The 20,930-nt window shown below is 42.1% G+C and overlaps 2 protein-coding genes across 7 annotated transcripts in view; one reads left to right on the forward strand and one right to left on the reverse strand.

The window, feature by feature from the left end:
- Positions 1 to 20,930, forward strand: part of macrod1 (mono-ADP ribosylhydrolase 1) — a 134,838-nt gene that overhangs the window by 14,136 nt on the left and 99,772 nt on the right. The window lies entirely within an intron of this gene.
- flrt1b (fibronectin leucine rich transmembrane protein 1b) overlaps positions 14,973 to 20,930 on the reverse strand; it is a 40,539-nt gene continuing 34,581 nt past the window's right edge. For all 4 annotated transcript variants that reach the window (XM_051954448.1, XM_051954449.1, XM_022203271.2 and 1 more), the window contains one exon: positions 14,973 to 20,009. In XM_051954448.1, coding sequence (XP_051810408.1) covers positions 17,799 to 19,994 — 2,196 coding nt within the window. In that variant the 5' untranslated portion in view covers positions 19,995 to 20,009 and the 3' untranslated portion in view covers positions 14,973 to 17,798. The remainder of the gene's footprint in view (positions 20,010 to 20,930) is intronic.

Below are 20,930 nucleotides of genomic sequence, written 5' to 3' on the forward strand. Positions count from 1 at the left end.
TACTACACAGAAAATAGTTTTAGTGCTCGTAGTCATGGTTGTGCTGTTTCCATAGAGTTGCAGGGCTTTATGTTGTGGTGAAAAATAAGTCCACAGTGAGGAAAAATGTGACAGATCCCTAGAAACTGCTTGAGGATCAGATGGTTAAATAAATGTACTCTACTGGTGCTCAGGAAAACAGGCAAAGAAAGCAAGAATATACTCAGACAGGTGAAGATTTACAAACAAACAAACACACAAACCAAATAAGTAGTAAATTGATCAAAGCAGCAGTCAGATGGAACATAGATCGACTGGACACTGAAGGCCAATAAATTCCCAGGAGGGAGCTGATTAGGGGAATAGGTAAAGATCAGATGACTGGGAGTAATGGGAAGAGCTGAGAACCTGCTGGAAGACGAGAAAGCGGCGGGCAAGCAGCAGACAAACAGGAAAAATGAGCAAAACAATCCAATAGATATAAGGAATTGGTTGATTCTGTGACAGGAAAAAATGCTCAAATGACTGCTTTTATCCAAATAACAATTCCAAACCAAGCGATTTTTAGTTTATTATCATGTGAGACAAAGAAAAGCATGAAAGCGTCTCATTTTAGAGCTGGAACCGGGACATTTTTGGCATTCTTGCATGAATAATTGCATACATAATTAATTGATTCGCTTTCATTCAGATTAATTATTAGTTTAATTGACTAATACATTTACTCCAGGCTCCAGCCAGTAGTTGAAACATTGTCATCTATTCAGTAGGAAATGTTGAAGCTTGTAAATGCCTAAAGGATGGATTTAGGCATTAGTGTGGAGCCACTGGGTGTCATCTTCAATTCACAATCACAGAGAGGGCAGCGATGAACGCATCTAAAGACCTTGAAATTACTTGATTTCATGTGTAAACACAGCTGCTGTCTCAATCATTAATGCCTTTTAATGTATAATTTTCTTCTCTGGCAAAGGCTGGAGTTTATGGAAGCTCTGAATTTGGAAAGGTTTCTTTACAGGCCTGCTTGTGTTCATCTTTAATGTCAGTACAGTGTGCCACCAAGGAGACATCCATGCTGTAATTACCCATGTACAGTAATATCTCTGCTGGAGAGTGCTAATATTGAGGCTCTCTGTGTTTGTTTTGAGGATTTCCACTAAGTCCCCCATATTATTTAAAGGCATATTAAATGAATGGAGAATTATTCCTACACGCCCTCTTGAAGTAGCTTATGTTTGATGCTAAAGTAAATGGAGGGCTGTGGGCGTATTTCATATCTTTAAGGCTTTAGACGATGCGAGCTCCACCACTGTGAGTAATCAGGGTCTGTATGCTTCAGATTCGCTTTAAATGTAGCTTTAAAACCGTCATTTTGACTGACATTTTGCTTTATGTTAAGCTATAGATTTCTGCGAGTTTTCTGGCCTTTCTTCTTTTTCGAGGTTTGTTAACAAGCACACCCCCCGACTCTCGTCTTATCCTCGGTTCAATCTACGCTCGTGACTCCTGCTTTTCACCGCACCGCTGAAGTTGTGTTGTTGTGTTCCCTCTGTCCTCTTGTATCTGTGTCTTTGCCACGGGTGAAGTTTGGAGGCAGCAGTGGCTCTGTGTGACTTGGCTGCAGCGTCAGTTTAGACGGGGCTGCTGCTCTAGTTTTTCCAGTCCAGATCTGTCCAAGTTAATTACGGTGCAACTGTCAGAAAGACCACTTTGCTGGTCATTTGGGCAGCGACATTAATGCTCTCAGTGTAGTGAAAATTCAGAACTTTCAAGGTTCACTGCCTCGAGTTTCCGCGAGATGCTCCGATGTCTAGTTTGTGTCTCAATTTGAGTGGGAAGATGGAAGAAAAGCTTCACTTGTTATAATTTCCTCCACTCCCTTCCCCCTTTCTCATTCGTCCACTCGGACATCATCGCAGGCCCGTGACCTGAGAGGAGCGAGACAATTGCATTAGACAAACGGGGCCCCAGTTTACAGCTTCAGATTGATTTACACCCTGACGTTGAGAAGTTAACATATCCTCGGAGAGTTAATCTCTAATGTTGTCTGGGTCAGTAAATAAACAGAAAAAGAAAAGTCAAATTGAAGGAGTTTGCAGAAAAGCTCATTCGTGCTAATTATTTCTCTCCCACCCCTCCCTTGTTAAAAGCCTTCCCACCCCTCCAATCAATCGCCACTTTAGCGAACAGGAAGGGATGGAGGAAGTGCGAGCCTCATTAGCCTGATTGGGCCGATGTGGGAGATGGAGAGAGATGGAGTGAATGAGGGGCTAATAGAGAAAAGGAGTCAGCTTGACCATCAGCATTTGGCTCATCAGAGCTTCTGCCATCAAGACAAGCGCTGGTTTCTTTGTGAAGCTGCGGCTGCTGGTGGGCGTGAGGTTGATCCGCTGATGGTACCTGAGCTGAATGTGAAGCCGTTAATGGAGTTTGTTCTGTCTGTGGTGAAGGTAAAGAGTGTCAGTGTCAAAGTTGAGAAGAGCGGGAATTTCACCTTTTTCTAAAGTGAGGGTTCGATATGCTTACAATGAAGTGGGTCCTTTAAAGTATCATCCAGCTGCATCTGTAGGCACAAGAACTCTGCTCTTTTTTATTAACCTGGTTCCAGACCTCTGAATCCTCGCCCACAGATCCACTTTTCTCAGGGATTCATAAACACATAATATATATCATTAAATCCATGAATAATGTGCACTCTAATAAATTACTGTAAACATACAGCTGAATTCTTAGAATCGTGTACTGTAAATACTGACAATAACAGCCCTCTGCTCTTGAACTGAACAACCAAGTTCACAGATTTGCAAAGCTATGGATATTATTTCTAACTTTCCATAAGACTTTATTTTCATCAGATTAAATAGTTTTACCTTAATAGATAACAATCATACATTTTTGTATTTAAATAAATGTCCCAATCCATAAGAATGCAACTTTCCTAATCCTTTATCCTTATTTGTTTTTCATTGTTTCACTGCTTTATGTGAGTTGATTTATCTCAGTTCTGTATTATAAAGATTAAAGATGCATCCTGTATAGATGTCTGCTATTCACAGTTGTGCTTATGCATTGTAAAAGACGAAATTCTTCAATTAACAGGCCAGGTTAATTTTGATTATAGTGGAGGAAACACAATATAAATGCAGTGTGTTATCGGAAGGTCTGGATAAAATACACAGTACCTCATAATCTACTGTGGAGTCATAAGACTAATTATACAGTAATTAACTATTTAATTAAATTATAAATGTAACACTGTATTAACCCTGCTACTAAAGTATACGTATCCTACAAAGCATGCTATACAATCAAATAAGAATACGGTATTACAAATGAGAGCTTACACTCATCATCAGGCTACCATTATAGCTTCTTTCTGTCTGGATCTCTCTGCGTGAGCCTTACATTTCTTTGTTGTTTTGAAGCAACACGTATATTGTACACAGGAGAAGTGGCTGAAGTAGTTGTGTGAAGAGTAGAAGAGGTGAGTTTCAGCTGCTGCCGTTCCTTCATGTACCTGTCCAATCACGCTGCAAAGTGGCTGTGATTGCCTGTTTCAGAGAGGTGCAGCTCACCTACAGACAACCATTAACGCTACAAGCAATTTAGAGCCACCAATTAACCTAACCTGCATGCGTTTGGTCAGCGGGAGCAAAGTGAAGCAGCGGGACAGAATCAGCACCGGCACAGGAGGAAAAACAAACACCATGCAGACAGGTTTGAGTCCTCCAGTGCTCGCTGCTGCTACACAACCGCACGTTTAAAACAAAAAATAACGACCAGAGTGCTTTACAGAAATATGAAACAGAATCCAATAACTTCAACAAAAATAAATGGATAAAATGCCGTAAAAGAAAACCGTGCTTCATGCAGCTCTCTCCTCCCCTTCGGCTGTTTCTGTGTTTCCCTTTTTAAAATTCCTACTTGCTACAGGAAGCAGCAACAATCTCTGAGCAACAACCTAAACGCTGAAAATGGCAAGTTTTAGAGAAGATTTAGAGTGTGCAATAAGGGCGGTCTGGGCTGCACAGTAGGTCGGTGGTTAGCACTGTGGCCTTGTAGCTAGAAGAACCCTGGTTTGCATCCTGGCCTGAGCCTGGGGTCTTTATGCATAGAGTTTGCATGTTCTTCCTGTGCATACGTGGGCTTTTTTCTGAGTACTCTGGCTTCCTCCCACAGTCCAAGAATATGCTTACGTCAATTGGTATTTATAAACTGTGATTGCTTGTCTCAATATGTAGCCCTGTGATAGACTGGTGACCTGTCCAGGGTGTCCCCAGACTCCATCCCCCTGTGACCCTAATGAGGATTAAGCGGCGTATAGATGATGGACGGATGGAATAAGGCAGGTCTGCTTGCTTATTTAAGTGCATCAGATCTGACAGACAGTGGTTCCAAAATTAACAAAGAACCCACAATCAGCTATTAAGCCCTAATTGGTGTGTTAAAGTATGTGACATTACATTTTTCCTGTGAAAAATACAAAGCACAGCACAGCTCAGCACAGCCATCTCTCAGGGGAAATAACCTGAAGAAGGTTTTTGGGCCGCTTAAAGCTTTCATGTATCTCATATTAACGTAGACAGACACTGTGCATTTTTATTAAACTTATATGTTGTGACAACTCCCACTTCATGCTTTAATTGGCCTTCCTGCACAGCCAGAACCCGCATCTTTCTCACAAATCCAGCTGGTTTTGTTCACTGACAAGTCCAGTAATGTTTATTGAGATAACTGGAGTCTCCACAGTGTTTACGAAAGGCGGCTTTCCTTTGCACAATTAACAGTAAGGAAGGAATAAAAAATTGATAAAGATGAAAGAAGTGTGCTCTGAAGTCGTGTCAAATTTGTAGCACAACAGTCTCAAGACAGACTTTCAGCTTCAACATGTAAAACGCTACTTCAGTGAGAGTCGAACTGTTTCACCAATATTTTTTACTGGTCTTTTGACAGCCGTCATGTGGGTGGTCAGAGTGTGGAGCTGTTCAAACTGCAGGGCCGCATATTTCACCAGAAATCCAAGCAAATCTCTGAGAGCCAGATCAGTCATTGCACATATCAGACATGATGACCCCCTTCAAACGGCAAACCAACTGACAAGGCAGAACTTCAGATTCTACAGCTGGTTGTGGGCAACCGGTACAGGCCTAAAATCAGTTTGATCGACACAGTGTCCTTCAAGAAAGGCAGTTACATAATAAAGGGGTGATAAATAAATAAGGAAGGCCTCAAATTGAGTGAAAAACATTTCCACCATCTGAGAACAGGTCTGGAAAAAGACTTTATCCAAACTTCCAGACCATGACTGGGAACATGGAATAGGAGGGAGTAATTGATCAAACTGTGAGAAACAGGGACGATCAATAGAGAAGATGAGAGATGTAAACTGCTCTCAGTCCTTGATGCATTTTAACTGAATCTAGGGCTGTAGTCTCCATGTGGACCGGTTGATTTGTTGGTCGATATGCTCTCATCTGACCAAATGCTCATTGGCTGGACAATTGCAGGTGTTACTCTCATAAGGAGAAAAGCACTACATCAATAACCTCCCAGGATTGATCCATTATCTTTGGCAGCAGGAGGGACAGGCCACCTGCGAACAACAACTTTAAACCCAAACTAAGGGAGGCTGCTAAGTCTAACTTATGTAGTGTTTGCTTAACGTTTATTCAGACTTGGCTCCAAACTATCCGACACCATGTCACAGAAGATGTTGGCGTGGGTGCTTTTCTTAAAATGGATGAAAAAATCCAACAGCAGTTTGCATCATAGAGATCAGCAGTCAGTGTCAGTGTTATATTCCTCAGTAGTTTGTGTGCTGGGATCTTCAGTTGATTTAGTTCTAGTTTTGAAAATCATATGAATATGGACAGGTGCATGCCAGTCTGCTCAGAGTCTGTTCGGATTATTTTTGTACTGAATAACCAAGTTAACCCCGACCCAAAGCAGTTTCAAGGCATTTTTTTTTTTGCTCCTTTCACATATTTTCTCACTGCAATCTAAAGTCTTACTCCTCTTTGGAAACGACACAACCTTGGCTGGATGTAGAGAGAACCTAAATAATGTCTTTTGTACAGTATGTTACAGTCCTAATGTTAAATGTCATAAAGAGGAATAAAACTGAAATTGATTTTCAGTTGCAAAACTCTAAATAAACCTGGAATTAATGTGCAACATTTTTTTGAAGTGCCCATAGGTGTTACCAGTACAGCGGGGGTTCTGCATGCTACAAATATTAGACAATTTACATTTTTGATGTTTTTTTTTACACCCTATTTACTGTGTAAACACAGTGCAGATGTTTATTTTTTATTCTTTTAGATGATTTTCTCATTGCAAACAATTTGTTATTTCATTTTTTTCCCCGAAATGAGACATAGAATACAAGAACTTTAATTAAATATCACAATTTCAGGCTTAGATTTGGGTCGTTTTCACAACAAACTGACACATGAGTAGCTTAAAAAAGGTGTAAAATCCAATTATTCTTTCTGCTTTTTTACAGTTTCTTGCTCTGATAAACTATAATTTTGGTGATTTCTCAGCCAATTTAAGATTTTGGGGTTCGCAGGGTTAACATTCTGAAAATACTGGCTTTATATATGAATATCTAATTAATTTAGGCTAAAAAGGCCATCAGATAGAGCACGTTCTCCTCACTGTGGCTTATTAATCTACAGAGGATGTGTAGTTTTTTTGTCCCCCTCAATCTTGTATGAAATTTGTTGATTGACTGCAGCTAAAATGCTCTTAAAATCTGGCTGATAGAACCAGTGCCTCATCGGACAGCTGATGGTGTGCAGGGTTACATTGACAAGTCGTCTTGCAAGACAGCTGTCAAGCTCGTGAGCCTCTCTGCATGTGGGGCAGTGCTTAGTTTTCTGTTCTGTCTCACTTAATACACTCCTTAGTATAGCTATAATCGTGTGCAGTCCCAGGTCTTTATGACAATAATAATGTTCCTCTTTTTGAATATTGGTTTTAGTGCCAGACAAGTAATCAGCCTGGCACTGACAATTTGGCGGTGCATCCAGAGTCCTTGTCTGCTTGGCTGCTCAGGTCGAATGCTTTAGCAGGTCCCAAAAAAAATAAAAAACACGTCTTGAATATGGCCACAATCACCTAATGAATACCTGTGTTACTGAGTTTATCAACCTTTGATGACTGATGTTGTTCATTTAGGCTTTTGACATTAGAATTCAATCTTGTTTCACTGAACCAGCTGGGCAAATAATTTAGGCTAGGACCGAGACACACGAGGCGGAATGAGAAAAATTAGATATGGAAATTAAAAACACATTGGGGGAAGATTATCCTCATTGTAGGCAGTGTAATTTGAATAATAAAGTATAATGCAGCCTGACAATAAGCCTCCATTTTCTCTCATTTTGTAATATAGCTTAGTGAACAAAGTACAAAGGATGTATCATAGTAACCTCCAAAATGGGCTTTAAAATAACCCTGACTCCTCTTCCCCCTCTCTCCACCAGCAAATACGAAGGGCCCTCATTGTCTGCTCGCATGTCCTCATCACCAACGATACTTTTGTCGCATAATTACGCACACGCTCAGGAGTACAGGGTGTACACACGGCACAATTACCATCTTGTAATTACGACCTATCAGGCGTTGTTGTGAAGTGGTGCCCGGCACACATGCTGTCGGCCCCGTTGCATTATCAGAGCTTAGGAAATGACAAGACTATTTATAGCAGCTATTTATCCACTTATCCGTCTGTTGCCATTGTCCATGGGTGGAACAGGCAGGCCTGGTCAGAGCTGGACTGACAGGTTGATCAGTCTGGTGGTGCAGGATGGTTGTATGCAAAAGTTTAGTCAAATTACACAGTGTCCTGCTTTAGTGAGGGGAAAAAGAAGTTAATACGACCCCTGCAGCGAACAGAAAGCCTTTATTCAAATGTTATTATGCTCATACTTTTATTTAACAAACCGAAAAAAATTAGAATAAAGTAACGGTGGCATTCTACTTGTAAAGTTCAAGAACTTTACTCACATGTCAGCCCATAATTTGACTTCTCTGAGTCCTGAAACCACCTCTACAAAAGAGACAACAACCGTCGGCATCACTAAGCAACAACTGACGGAGGTTTTTTTTATTTAATTGAAGCTAAGTGGCTATAGAAAGATAAAGTTCGAGATTATTACTTCCACTGTTTGAAATGTCAGAAAGACCTGGTAGTTAAAGGGAACAGTGGAAGTCAACACAATATCTGGAGAACTAAGAAAGCTTTCAGGGCAGAAAGAAAAGCAAATCCTCCTGTGAACAGATGAAGCAAAAATGTGGCTCTCCATCTGCAGCAACCGACGATAATTGTGGAGAGAATAAGAAGCAGCATGGTAATAATATTCTTTGGGGTTGTGTGGTAGCAAGTGCACAGGAAACCTTGCACAGATGGAGTAGATCCCATTATTTATCAGCCAGTTCTGGTTGCAGCCGTCCTGCAGTCAGTCAAGGAAGTTGAAATGAGAAGAGGGTGGTTCCTCCAGCAGGGCCACGATCCAAAGACGACTTCAAAATCCACCGTGAACTAGTTGCAAAAAGCACAAGAAGAGGCTTTCGGAGTGTCCCTCACAGTGCCTGACCTGAACATCTCAGAAAATCTGAATATCTGTGGGGAGATCTTGCACATGCTGTGTGTGCATGACGACCTAAAAATATCTCAGAACTTGAAGAGATCTGCAAGGGGAACATTTTTAAATCAGGAATAGCAAGACTCTCGGCTGCTCCACGCTCTGATATCTGCCAAAATGGAGACACTAACTACTGACTTTCCTGACTTGGTTCAAGGAGCGAAAAGGAGCATTTTAAATCTGTTTTTAAAATGCTTGCTACATTTACAATGTTATACTTCAAAGTCTCTTGTTGCTGATTTATTGGGCTTTTATAAATCCAGTTCAAGTTCAACTTTTGCCATTGAAAGAGGAAAAAAAAAGATTAATTTGAAAATATTTCCAATCAGAGCAGATTTTTTTCTGTTTTGTGAAGCCTTTGGCAAATATCTGATTTTAGTGCATGGATGTGGACCTTTCTTTGGTTGATTTACTTTCAACACACCGCTGATCCAGTAATTAAAATTGAAGAATATTTATCCCTAAAATGAAATGTGAATATTGGCTCCTGATGGAAAGTTAGCTGAAGGCAAACTGAGGGTGAATTTATCTATCAAGAAAAGAAAGAGAAAGGAAAATGTCGAGGACACTGTGATGCATTGGGATACAAGGGACACCTCAATCAAAGCAACACCAGGCAGGAAACAGATTTATTACATCCTTTACTTCTTTTGTCTTTTACAGCATCAACAGTGGTCAGAGTTTGTGGTTTCATAAGTGAGCCAGTTACCTGTAAACATGCATGTGCTGTTAATATTTGCAACACATTATTTATTACATTACATAACATTCCTGTTTTCTGAAATGTTCAAGTTAATTTGGTGCTGAAGATGCTGTGTTTCTGTAGCCTAGCCGCGCTAGACCCATGTTCTGAAGGCACAAGGGTCTAGGGAAGCTCGACAGGGAGGGAGGCGGGGTAAAAGGTTGTCTTTCAAATCACTCTGCAGCAATTGGGTAGGTATACAACCAATCAGCGCAACGAATAGGCTGACGTAGTTCCTAGAGCGCCGGATTGTGGCTAAGTCCCATTAGCTTCCCAACCAGCGGAGCCAACTGGTATATTAAGGATTTGCCATATCCTGTCGGCATAAGTCCAAATACGTCTTTCTTCTCAATGAAACACTTCAGTGCCGTCCTTTGTTTATCTTTCAAGTTGAATTTTAGCTTCAAATCTTTAAGGGCTGTAGCCAAAGCCGAGTCGAAAGATAACTGTTCATTGTGCGCCGGTTGTTTCTGTCAGAATCGTCGCGCCTCTGTCGTCACTTAGTTACGCCCGCCTTCTGACTCTACACTTCATGGTGATTCGTCCGGCCAGTTTTAGGAGCATCTAACCTCGAGCCTTATGGAGGGTAACTAGACCCACCCTGGCAGGGAATTAAATTCGTTGCCGTGGGTTGTCTAGCGCGGCTAGGCTAATGTTTCTGTGCTTATGATGAGGTAGGGCTGCACAGTTAATGGCTATTTAATGAATTCAGCGAAACGATCAAAACCAATAAATTGTTAATCTTCAAAATGTGCAATCTAGCTAAAAGAACAGCATGATAACATGTTTTATTTTAGTTTACATTATTAATTATTGATAATCTCAAGGACATATTTTTAATTAGGACCATGAAATATTGGCTCAGTTTGAAATTAACCTCCTTAAATTGAATGTAGCCACTTTGGCTCTTGTATGAAGGTAAACAAAGTGACCAGGGTGAAACTGCTGCACTGCACTGAGGTTACAAATCCTAGTTGCAGACCCCACACCGGCTTTGTCGTGCCAACATTGTGTCGCTTAGGTGGCGGTGGTGGAGGATGCAGGGTTGTGGATTGTTGTTTAACTGCAAAGCCCATCTTGCAAGGGATCTGCTGGTCCCCTGTCGGCTGCTACCTCCACCAGCACCTCAGGGGGCTCCGTTACCAAGGATATGATGAGATGTTATCATCCAGGGATGGAGCATGCTCGTGTTTTTGTTGTGCGTTTCGTGTCAGTTTGAATGTGATGCATTTAAGTGAAACTATCCAACATTCTATTACATAATTTTCTTGTCAATCTGTAAAGTGTCAATCGCTGGTGCACATCATTACCGTTTAGCTGCCCACACCTTCTGTCTGCTTCTGTCCTCCACAATCTGTGAATGGCTGTTAGTACTACAATATGTCTCCTAACCTCTGTCAGCAAGAGGTTTGTTAGTATGTATTTTCACCCCTCGTGTCATCCTGCGGGTCAAAATTGACCTTGTTAAAGTTTGAAAATGTGAAAAAAAATATATTTTTCACAGTGAAACTTCTGATGTCCACAGTTTCAACATTTTTTTGTGAAATCTTCAACATTTTTTGGGTTTTTTTAGTTAAAAATGTTTAAGAAATTCACAAAAAAATCAACCAAAATCCAGCGAAATTCGTTTTGTTCTTAAAGAAAATATTAGAAGTTTTGCTGATGTATATATGTAATCACTACATATTTTTAGGATTTTTTGAATATTTGCACTAATTTTTTGAAAATATTTACAAGAATTTTCTTGCTAAATTTGGGGAATTAAAAAAAATTAGGGAAACTTTTAAGGAATTATTAGAATTTTCTTCCTGAAGGTTTTGCAAATTTTCAGAAATTAGGGGAATTTTTTTGCTGAATTTTTGTTTTTTTTTCCGACAAGGAAACAATATTTTTTGGTGCCTGTAAATGAGGACAGCAGGAGGGTTGATGCTTTCATTCCCAGCTAGCCTTGTCATATGACATGAATCAGAACTGCAACTAAGGATCATTTTCAGTGTTGATTATTCTGCAGATTAAGTTCACAAAACAAATATTGAATATCACTCTGCTGTGCCTGTCTTGGCTTGTTGTTATCTGTACTTTATAAGTTGAAGTGAGACTAATTTGGCCTCTTAATTTGCAGTGGTCGTCGGTTTAGATTCATGGGTGGGATTGCTCTCTTTGCAAAATATTTGTTTTTAAACCTACATTTTTCAGCTTTAAACTGGGCCGTTGCCTTTGAACGAGTGAAAAGCTCAGCAGCACATTGTGCTGGTATGATCACAATCCACTCTGTGGCATTTTCAACTAAGTAATGAATAATTTACTGTGCTCCTTGAATTCATTTATTTTTTGGCTGAGATGTGTGTGCCTCTGCTGAAGAAAGGCTGAAAGTCAGTGCTCCAGAGAAATCACAAGTTGCCATAACTACAAGTGCTGAAGTGTCTGTTTGGTCCAGAGTGTAGCCCCGGAGAGGTGGGCAGTAAGCCGACCGTGAGTGACGGCTGAGAGCTCTGGAAGACCGCATCCAGCAGCAGCAGCCGGCCGCCTGAAGCGCTCCTCGGCCAGAGCTTCACTTCAGAGTTTGCTCATGTAGGCTGAGATGAAACTGAATACCTGATCCTATGAATGAAAGAAATGCATCAATTATTCACTTAATGTCAGCCTGGGACAGATAAGTGAGCAATAGCACAAAAACTACTTCAGGTTGTAAATGCCTTTAATTCTTTAAAATCTGAGATGCTCTTTATCCAAACAGGAACGGTTACAGAAACAGCCAGCAGTAAAATTAGGCTACTTGAAGATAAAACACTCAAGCTAGGAAATTAAAAAGAGACAATGGCAGTACAGGACATTTGGTTATCTTTTGTATATGCTTTCAGCGTGGCTATGACTGAACTTTCTTGGGAGATTTTTTTTTTTGTCTTCCTTCTGACGAGACGGGCTTGCAGTGGCTCAAAGTGTCTCTTTCTGATAGACAGCCTAATTCACACAGTTGGTGCTGTCACAATCCTCCAGAGGCTGTCTTAGTTTGCTCCCCGCCTTGTTTATTCCACAAATGTCCTCTCCATCCACTGCTGCAGAAGAACACAGACCACCACAGCTTAATGTCTGGTTGTTGTTATTGTTACAGCACTTGAGTCCTCAGAGGTATTTCATTGGTTTCTTGCAGTGTGTCTGTAAGAAGAAACATGTCAGTGTTTGTTATCCAACTCGTCCTTTGGGATCAACAGTCCCCCGTCACTCTGAGGTGAACATGTGTGTCCAACAATACCAACCAGGGAAATTATTTTAAGACTAAAAAGATTTACAGCTAAGGTGAGGATTTGTCTTTATAAATCCATACCTGTCTGTGGATTTTCTTGCCTTTGTTCTGGGGAGAAACACTATTTGGAGTCAAAGGTTACAATAACTCCAAGCAAAACACGGTCATTATGTACACGGTGCCTGTTTTTGTAGACCTTTTTGTGAGTTAGCCCTTTATTCTCACGCTCATATGTTGCGTCTCTTTTTATGTCTTCCTCTGCGGCTCCTTGACTGCTGTGAGTTCAGCCTGAAAGGAAATGTGAGCTTGTGATCAGCCTCACGGGCCTGTCGGTTTCGTTTTTGCCCTGTCTTCGATGAATAATACCTGCAATTTGTAGGAACATTTAAATCCAAACTAACTGTGCAAAAAACATTATGGTGTGAAATAGATTTGGTCGGCTGTGCGTGCATACATGCATTTCCCCTTATGCATGCTATTCGAGGACTGCATTGACCTTTTACTAAATAAGCATATACTGCATGCAAACACTGGAAGATACTTGCACTTGCGGTGCAGCTCTAAATCATCCATAACAGCACTGTGGTGAAGAAAATACTGAGCACGGAGTTTAAAATGCAACGGACCGTTTTATTGCACATCATTGAGTTGAGGTCATTTGTTTAAGAATAGAGGCCCACGTATTCAGAAATGAATTGGAACTCTGTTGTTGTGCTTGTATGCAAGAACCATGACATGTTGGATATCTTTAACATGTTAAATATTTTAAGTACAATTCTTTCTTACAGAATAATTATTTTGGACAGATGACGCACTAGATGTAACGTAATGAAAGCCCCTGCTTTAATCCCATTTGTTACAGTGCAAGACTACAGATTCAGACTCAACAGATAGATACTCTGGTGTCTGGGTGTACATCTTTTTGTTGGGTGTAATGTGAATTAGAATAATTAAGCTGCAGGGCTCGATGCTAGATAATGGACTGTGACAGTGAAAAGCCTTCATAATGACTGATGAGAACTCAGGGCATTGTTGTTAAGAGCAAACACATGGACAGATGCAGCTGCAGCCCATTTACTGCACGCACTGACACACACATATACGCATACATTACCTGTCAAAAGTTTTAGAACACCTCAGTCTTTATCAGAATTTACTCATATTAATGTTTCTATTCGTCCTCTGAAATAAGAGCATAGAACACAAAAAACAATGGCAGATCAACATTTGTTTTGTTGCACAAAAGGTAATCTACATAAGAATAGTTACCTTTTGCAGAACACAGATTCCTTCCATACTTGAAATCAGTTACTGTTCAGAAAGTTCTTCCCATTGCTGTTGCAAAAGTTTCCAGAAATCTCCTCTCTCCAGTTCATCCCAACAAGTTGAAACTAGTTCAACCATCTAGTTATTTCCTTCTGAGGTTGGTCTGAAACAGCCTGGAGACATGTTTGTGTCATTATCTGTCTGCCTCCCTTTCTAGATTTCCTATTCCTCGCTATTATGGTAGCAATATATTGCTTCCTGCAGTGCAATATTGTCCAAATAATGCATCAGTGGTGTAGAAGCACAGTCTGTTCCAACTGCTTTTTATACAGACAGGGTTCAGAAAGTGGGACACTTGTAGGAATTATTTGCATCAGCCTTCAAGGTGTAATGTACCTAACTTTTTTTTTTCACCTCTGGCAGTTTACTGCTCAAACACAGTTGTAATCCAAGTCAGGCACTGGACTTGAGCTGCTTTAAATTTCAATAAACTGGAAAAAAAATGTGGTAGTGCATAATCACAGATCCTTTATATGTAGTCGATTCTCTGTCTTTGCCTCAGCCGGCGTTCGCTGTGGCAGCCAGCTGTCTGTACGTACACTATATTTCTTTCAGACTCCTTCCTTCACAAACACCCATCACAAGCACGTTACTCCAAGATGGACACTTATACACTCCCCCGTTCGTTATATTGATCCATGCTTACACAAGCATTAGCACTCACTTAGAATGAGAGGCATGTCCTCACTCAAACACATGAACACAGTCACATCCACACAATTGCGCACACACACACAGTTTCTCATGTGGCTTGTGAAACATGCAACACACAAAGTGCTCAGGATGAAGACACACGTCGCCTCGGAGCTGGCCGATTCCTCCAGATTGAATTGGAGCGTATAGCAGCTCATCCAGTGTGTGTAATTTAACGAGGTCCGCTCCGTCTCGTCATAAATCATGCTTAATAATCTGAGCTTCCCATTGATTTATTTTTTTAAGCTACCCCAGTGCATTATTTGGTATCTCCAGCCTTGTTTCTGATTTGATGAACCCCACGCAGATGCACACACACAAAGAGAGCCCATGAAACTGATTTTCCTTTCGGAAGTCTTTATTCATCTGCGTAGAAAAAAAGACGACAGACCATAAATGGAATAGCATTTTGCACCCATTTTTATGTTTATACATGAAAATGTTTTCATTATCACATCTGAGGGTGACATTTTTAAAGGAAAAGGATTTCTACACAGAATGAAAGGAAGCTTCAGTGCTCTTAAAAAAAAGAAGAAAAAACAAATGCAGACATAAAAAAACCCAACTAAAAACCCACACCGGAGCTCTTCCAATATTCCTGGTACACAGTAACTCAGGTTGGAAAAGAGAAAGAGAGCTACTGAAAGTAAGAGTGGGTTTCAGCACTTACAGGCTCTATCTAAACCAGCGCTCCCGTCCTCCACTCTTCATCCTTACTCTTTATTTTTTCTCTCTCTCTACCTTCCCTCTTCCCCTTTTAATCTCTGGCTGTTTGTAAGCATTTTCCTTTGACGTTCCTTTTCCCTTAAAGTACACTGGCAGGGTCAGTGAGAGGCAGTCGGAAAGCAGGTGCCGCTTCCCTGTGGCCGTGTTTGTGTTGAGATGCACAGTGTAGCGGTCAGGCTGCGATCCCTGTCAACACAACTGTGACTATGCTGCGCTGAGGCCTGTACATCTGGCGGGCGACCTGAGTCAACTGAAGCACGTCTCTTCCAGAATGCCTCAGATCATCATTTCACTGGTTTGAATAAGTTTTACAATTTACTTCAATTTGATAAAAGTTACAAAATCTTTCAGAGTGAGATATTATGACGAAAGATGGTGTGAGATGATACAGATTTGTGAGGCTGCAGCTTCATTGTCGGTTTCATTTGACTAACATTTTAAAAAAAAGATCACACACAAGAAGAAAGCAGCAAATACTCACAACTGGGAAGCGGAAACAAGAGAATATTTGGCATTTTGCTTAAAAAATTAATTCAGTGATGGAACACCATTTACACCAAAATAGCCTCTAAAATCATATGAAATGATGGGATGTCATGATTTCTGCGTCAGATAAAGAATTACAAATTGCCAGGTGTTTATTTTGCCCTATTATCGGTTTTCCAATCAGTATATTGCAATACGTATAAATATCACAATATAAAATCATATTTAGTATAATCGATCATTTTATATTCATGTCTTTCTCCTCTTCCTTTCCCTTCAATAGCAACAAACAGTTACAGTTTAAAAGTTACATCCAACATTTTTTAATAAAGTTGAACTTATACATTTTTATGAGTGAATTTTAGCAAAGTTTTATCAGACCGGGGTCGTTCCACCCTCCACCAAAAAATGATCAGCTGCTAAAACTTAATTTCAGTTAATAAGGTTTAGCCAGCCTCTAGAAGATAATGGGTTACTATTATGAGATGTATGATTAGGTTTCTTTCACTTCATTTGCAAAGATAATTTAATAATGACACCAGACCACCATAAAAACTGGGTACATGCAGCGCTTTTTCTAAATTCTGAGTAGAAGTTTTTTAATAGCGGTTCTCTCAGTCTTGTCGTTTGTCTTGTGGTCTTGGCATTTATTTTTACGTTTGCTCTTGATTGTCTTGCCTCTCTTGCTCCCAATGCTGATGTCCATTGTTTTAGTGAAGATACATGAGGTGTAACGGCAAAATTGTGTTGTTTAATGAATCTTTGACTTGTAATGATCACAGGCAAAACATCAGTGTTTGAGGGAAGCATGCAGTCTGTTATCACCAGGTATTTGTTGAGTGCTGCGGATACACTGTGGGCAAAACTTGATCCGTTTTTTTGGATGATGATGACATTATTCCAGTTGTCAACCCACTTCTTTACCCCACCCACACCCTTCACGATCCCTCAGCTTCTTTTCCTTTTGTCTGGTTTTTTACCTCCTGCCACTGCATTTGTCACACGCCCTTTTTTCACTTAGCTCTCGTTTTAACTCTCCTTTTCTGTCCTCTCTCTCTGCCTTAAGCCAACACACCTCTCTCAGCATCTGCATCTCCAAAACAGCACCCCTCTCTCTTTCTTCTTTTCTGCTCTCTCCCTCCATCCATCTATCCATCGCCCCCCACTCCTTCTCTCTCTCTCTCCCTCTCATTAGTCTCCCCATGCTGTGGTTTGTGTCTCCCGTCTCTGTCAGAACTGTTATCACTGCTGTCAGCTCCCTTGGCGAGAACAAAGTCGTCCTCTGCTCACAGCACCACAAAAGACACGAGAGAAATAAAGGAAAAAGCCTCAGCCCAAAAAAAAGAGGCGTAAAGGAGGAAAAATTAAAAAGGAGGGAGTAAACCAGAGGAAAGGAGGGGGCTAGGAACACATCTTTTCATGTCAACCATGATGCATTCTCATCTGTGGGTTATAACAACCATTGATTTCTCCTTCTGTCATCCCTTTTATCTATACAGCACAGAGCTTACAGTTGGTAGGAAGATATGAGAGCTATCTCTATACACATCAAGTGCCTTTTCCTCATATAAATATATCTCCTGCTAAATCAGCTAAGCCTAGTATATCAACCTCAAATAAGTTACTGTGCATTATTATGAGCTGAGAAGAACAGTAGGTTTAAAAGACACTGAGATATCAAAAAGAGAAAATGTAACCATTTATAACTATAAGTAGCGCTGAAAGAAGGGTCTACTGTATAGTGTAGTATACAGTAGTAGAGTATAGTAGGACTGTTACTTCTGTCACTCAATAGCAATGTCCTATCACCATAGCTGAAATCCGTCTTCTCTACTTAGCAAACCAATCAGAATTGAACCAGCAGAGGCACAGAGGGTACTTTGGAAACCAAGGACAAAATGGCCACTAGCCAAGGAGGCCTTCGTGGCTCAGTGAGCGTGTCCCTGTATCATCACGTGTAGGCATAATCTATGTCAGGGATGCCACCCTCTCTGTAGCCACGGTTGGTACCATAAGTGACGTGGTGGTGGCTGGTTTGGCTGAGGATGGTGCCATTGAGGCTGCCAGCTCCGTGGTTGCTCCGGTAGGTCCCGTTAGCTTGGGAGGAAGAGGAGGATGAGGGGAAAATAGTGTGGATGTAGGTGACATCCTCCAGCTTCGGCTGTAGGGGCTGATGGGCCATAGCTGTCATCTGAAACCCTGTGGGAGGGGCCCTGATCTCTAAGATGGAAGTGTCTTTCTTGGTGCCTGACTCTACATAGTCATCATAATGTTTTCCACCTCGGCCCCTGCTGTATGAGCTCGAGTCTCCAGACATGTAGCCTGTTCTTTGTCCATACCAGCAGAAGATGCCAAAGATTAACAGAAGGCTTACCAGTGCTGTAGCACCCCCTATAATCCCAGCCAACGGCAGGGCTGTCAGCTCTGAGTCCTGTCCGTCCTTATCTGAGCCCTCCCCTCCTGAGCTGACCAGAGCCTCTCCAGTCTCTATCTGAGCGCAGGCCGGGGCCGAGTCTTTACTGTCCGTGTCCATGCTGCTAGCTCGAGATGAACCCATGCTGGAACCCCCATAGGTCGACTCCTGTCGTAGTGGCAGCAGGCAGATGAGGTAATGGGAGCGTGGGGTGAGCTGGGTTAGGAGATACTGCCTCCTCTCTCCAGGAACCAAAGTCTCTGTTATTGAACCCAGAGCTGCACTGCTGCCCAGCCTTAGCCACGACAGGCGGAAGGAGGGTGCCGGCTCTGGGCACAGCCAACTTACCAGTACACTGTCTGAAGACAGCGGTTTAACAGTCAGCTCTAGGGCCTCTCCAGATACATGGCCCCCTTCACCCGGAGGCAGAGGCATAACGAGGCCCGGTCGCTTGGCTCGCAGAGTGAAGAGGGAACCTTGTGTGGGAACCAGCAGAGAGGTAGTGGTGGTGCTGCCATGGGGGACTGAAGCCACTGCTTGGCCCCCTCTAACACCATCTTCACCTCCTCCATCTTTCTCTGCTGGGTTCACCCCTCCAGTACTGGGACCAGCAGGGGGGCCTTCACACTGCTCCATCAGAGAGGTTACTTCCCTGAGGGTCTGACCCCTCACAGGTTCAGGTCCCTGACAGGTCAGACCCCTGACTGTCACCGCTGCCCCTCGTCCATGCAACCAGGCATGGAGCCAGCGAAGGTTGCAACCGCAGTACCAGGGGTTTCCTCGCAGCAGTAGCAGCTCCAGGCCTTCTGTGTCCTTCAGGAGTCCTCGAGGGAGACTGGTCAGATTGTTTCCTGACAGGTCCAGCCTCTGCAGCCGCCGCATCCCATCCAGCGCCCCCCTGGGTATGTGGGTCATTCCGTTGTCTTGCAAATGGAGTCGCACAAGGTGAGATGAAGGCAGGTTGACTGGTGGAGACTGCAGAGCATTCCTGACCAGCGACAGCTCAGTCAGGTTGGAAAGACGTGAAAACGTGTCATCAGCAATGCGCGTGTTGGCCAACAGGTTCCCATCCAGAACCAAGCGTCGCAGGGAGGACAGCCCACGGAAGGCATGTGTGGGGATGGTGCTGATTCTGTTGTCGTCCAGTCGCAGTTCTTCCAAGGAAGCTGGCAAGCCCGCAGGGATGCTTGACAAGTGGTTCCGAGAGAGAAACAGCAGTCGAAGCCGTGGAGTCCCAGAAAAAGCTCGCTCCTGGATGCTAACTGTCGATATAGAGTTATCATCCAAGTGCAAACGTTCTAGTAATGGTAACTTGGCCAGAGCGGATCGCGGTAACGTTCGTATATTATTATCCTGCAAATGGAGCTCCCGTAACGAAGGTGGGAGGTGTATGGGGAATTCATCCAGCTGGTTGGCATACAGGTAAATCACTCGTATGGAAGTACTGCGTTCCAGTGACGGAGGAAGCCCGGCGTTACTCAGCCGGTTGCTCTGCAAGTAGAGGATGGCAGCCGTCAATGGTAGTGGAGGAATTATGCTGAGGCCACGGTCGTTGCAGTAGACAAAACCCTCATCACAGCGGCACACTGAGGGACAAACAATGCCCTCATCTCCTTCGCCCGTCTCCATGGCAATTGCCGCTGCCGCCAGTTCCAGCACCTCAGCCAATAAGGTGAGGCACAGGAGGAGCAGAAAGAGCCAATCGCGGAGCTCAGCAAGACTCTCGGCTGCCATGTTGGTGCACAGCTCCTGATTAAAAGAGAGAAAATGGGAAACTAGATTAAAACGAGTGCAAATACTATAATTCACTGATTTAAACTCAAAAGGGAAGTAACATCTTACATACAAACAGGAAAATGAAAAGAGTTTCAGGTAAAAAGGACAACACAGAGCAGGACGAACCCCATAGTTAACCTCTTTCTCTGAAATTGCTTGACTAAATTGCTGTATTTTATACCTGCTGGTTGAAGTAAAGTCTTTTTTAATCTTTAAATTGGCAAGGATTTGAAGATTGAATTGTCAGATGTACTTAAAAGAAGTTGCCTGGCATTATATGGGTCAGAGCGACCAAGCAGAAGACAAACGGACATTTAGAGACAGAGTGTGATGAGGGGTGGAGTGACTGGGTAAGAAAGATTACAAGAATCAGAGAAAGCAAAGGGACGACAGAGATGGAGAAAATTGGACAGTGACAGTTGAAGGGAGAGAAAATAAGTGAAGAGGAATTTTTTTCCAGGAAGATTAACTGAAATGGAGTGAGTGACATGAAACTAAACTGGAGAAGAGATCAGGGAGACAGAAATCAGATTAATTGCCCACAGTGCTGTTGATAGCTCTGACAACAACAGAAGTGCTAAACTTGTGACTCCACTTTATATAACCCTGAAATAAAATTTAAAGAGAGTAAAGAAGGAAAGTGTTTCCGTTTCAGAGTTTCATAGTTTTCTGACTGCATCTGTTTGAGGTTATGACCAAAGCACATGCAGAAAAATGCTCACACAAATAAATAAACATACTGAGCACAAATCATTGTCATAGAGAACAGGCTCAGTGCAAGCTGACAATGTATAATGCATGTTTTCGCTCAGTTGTTATTGTTCGTGAAATTTCTATAAATTATTCAGGAAAGTGGTCCTGAAATCCCCAGAAATGTTTTAGTGAAATGTTTTA

Source organism: Acanthochromis polyacanthus, chromosome 10 (genome assembly GCF_021347895.1).
Source record: "Acanthochromis polyacanthus isolate Apoly-LR-REF ecotype Palm Island chromosome 10, KAUST_Apoly_ChrSc, whole genome shotgun sequence".
Classification (NCBI taxonomy): Eukaryota; Metazoa; Chordata; class Actinopteri; family Pomacentridae; genus Acanthochromis; species Acanthochromis polyacanthus.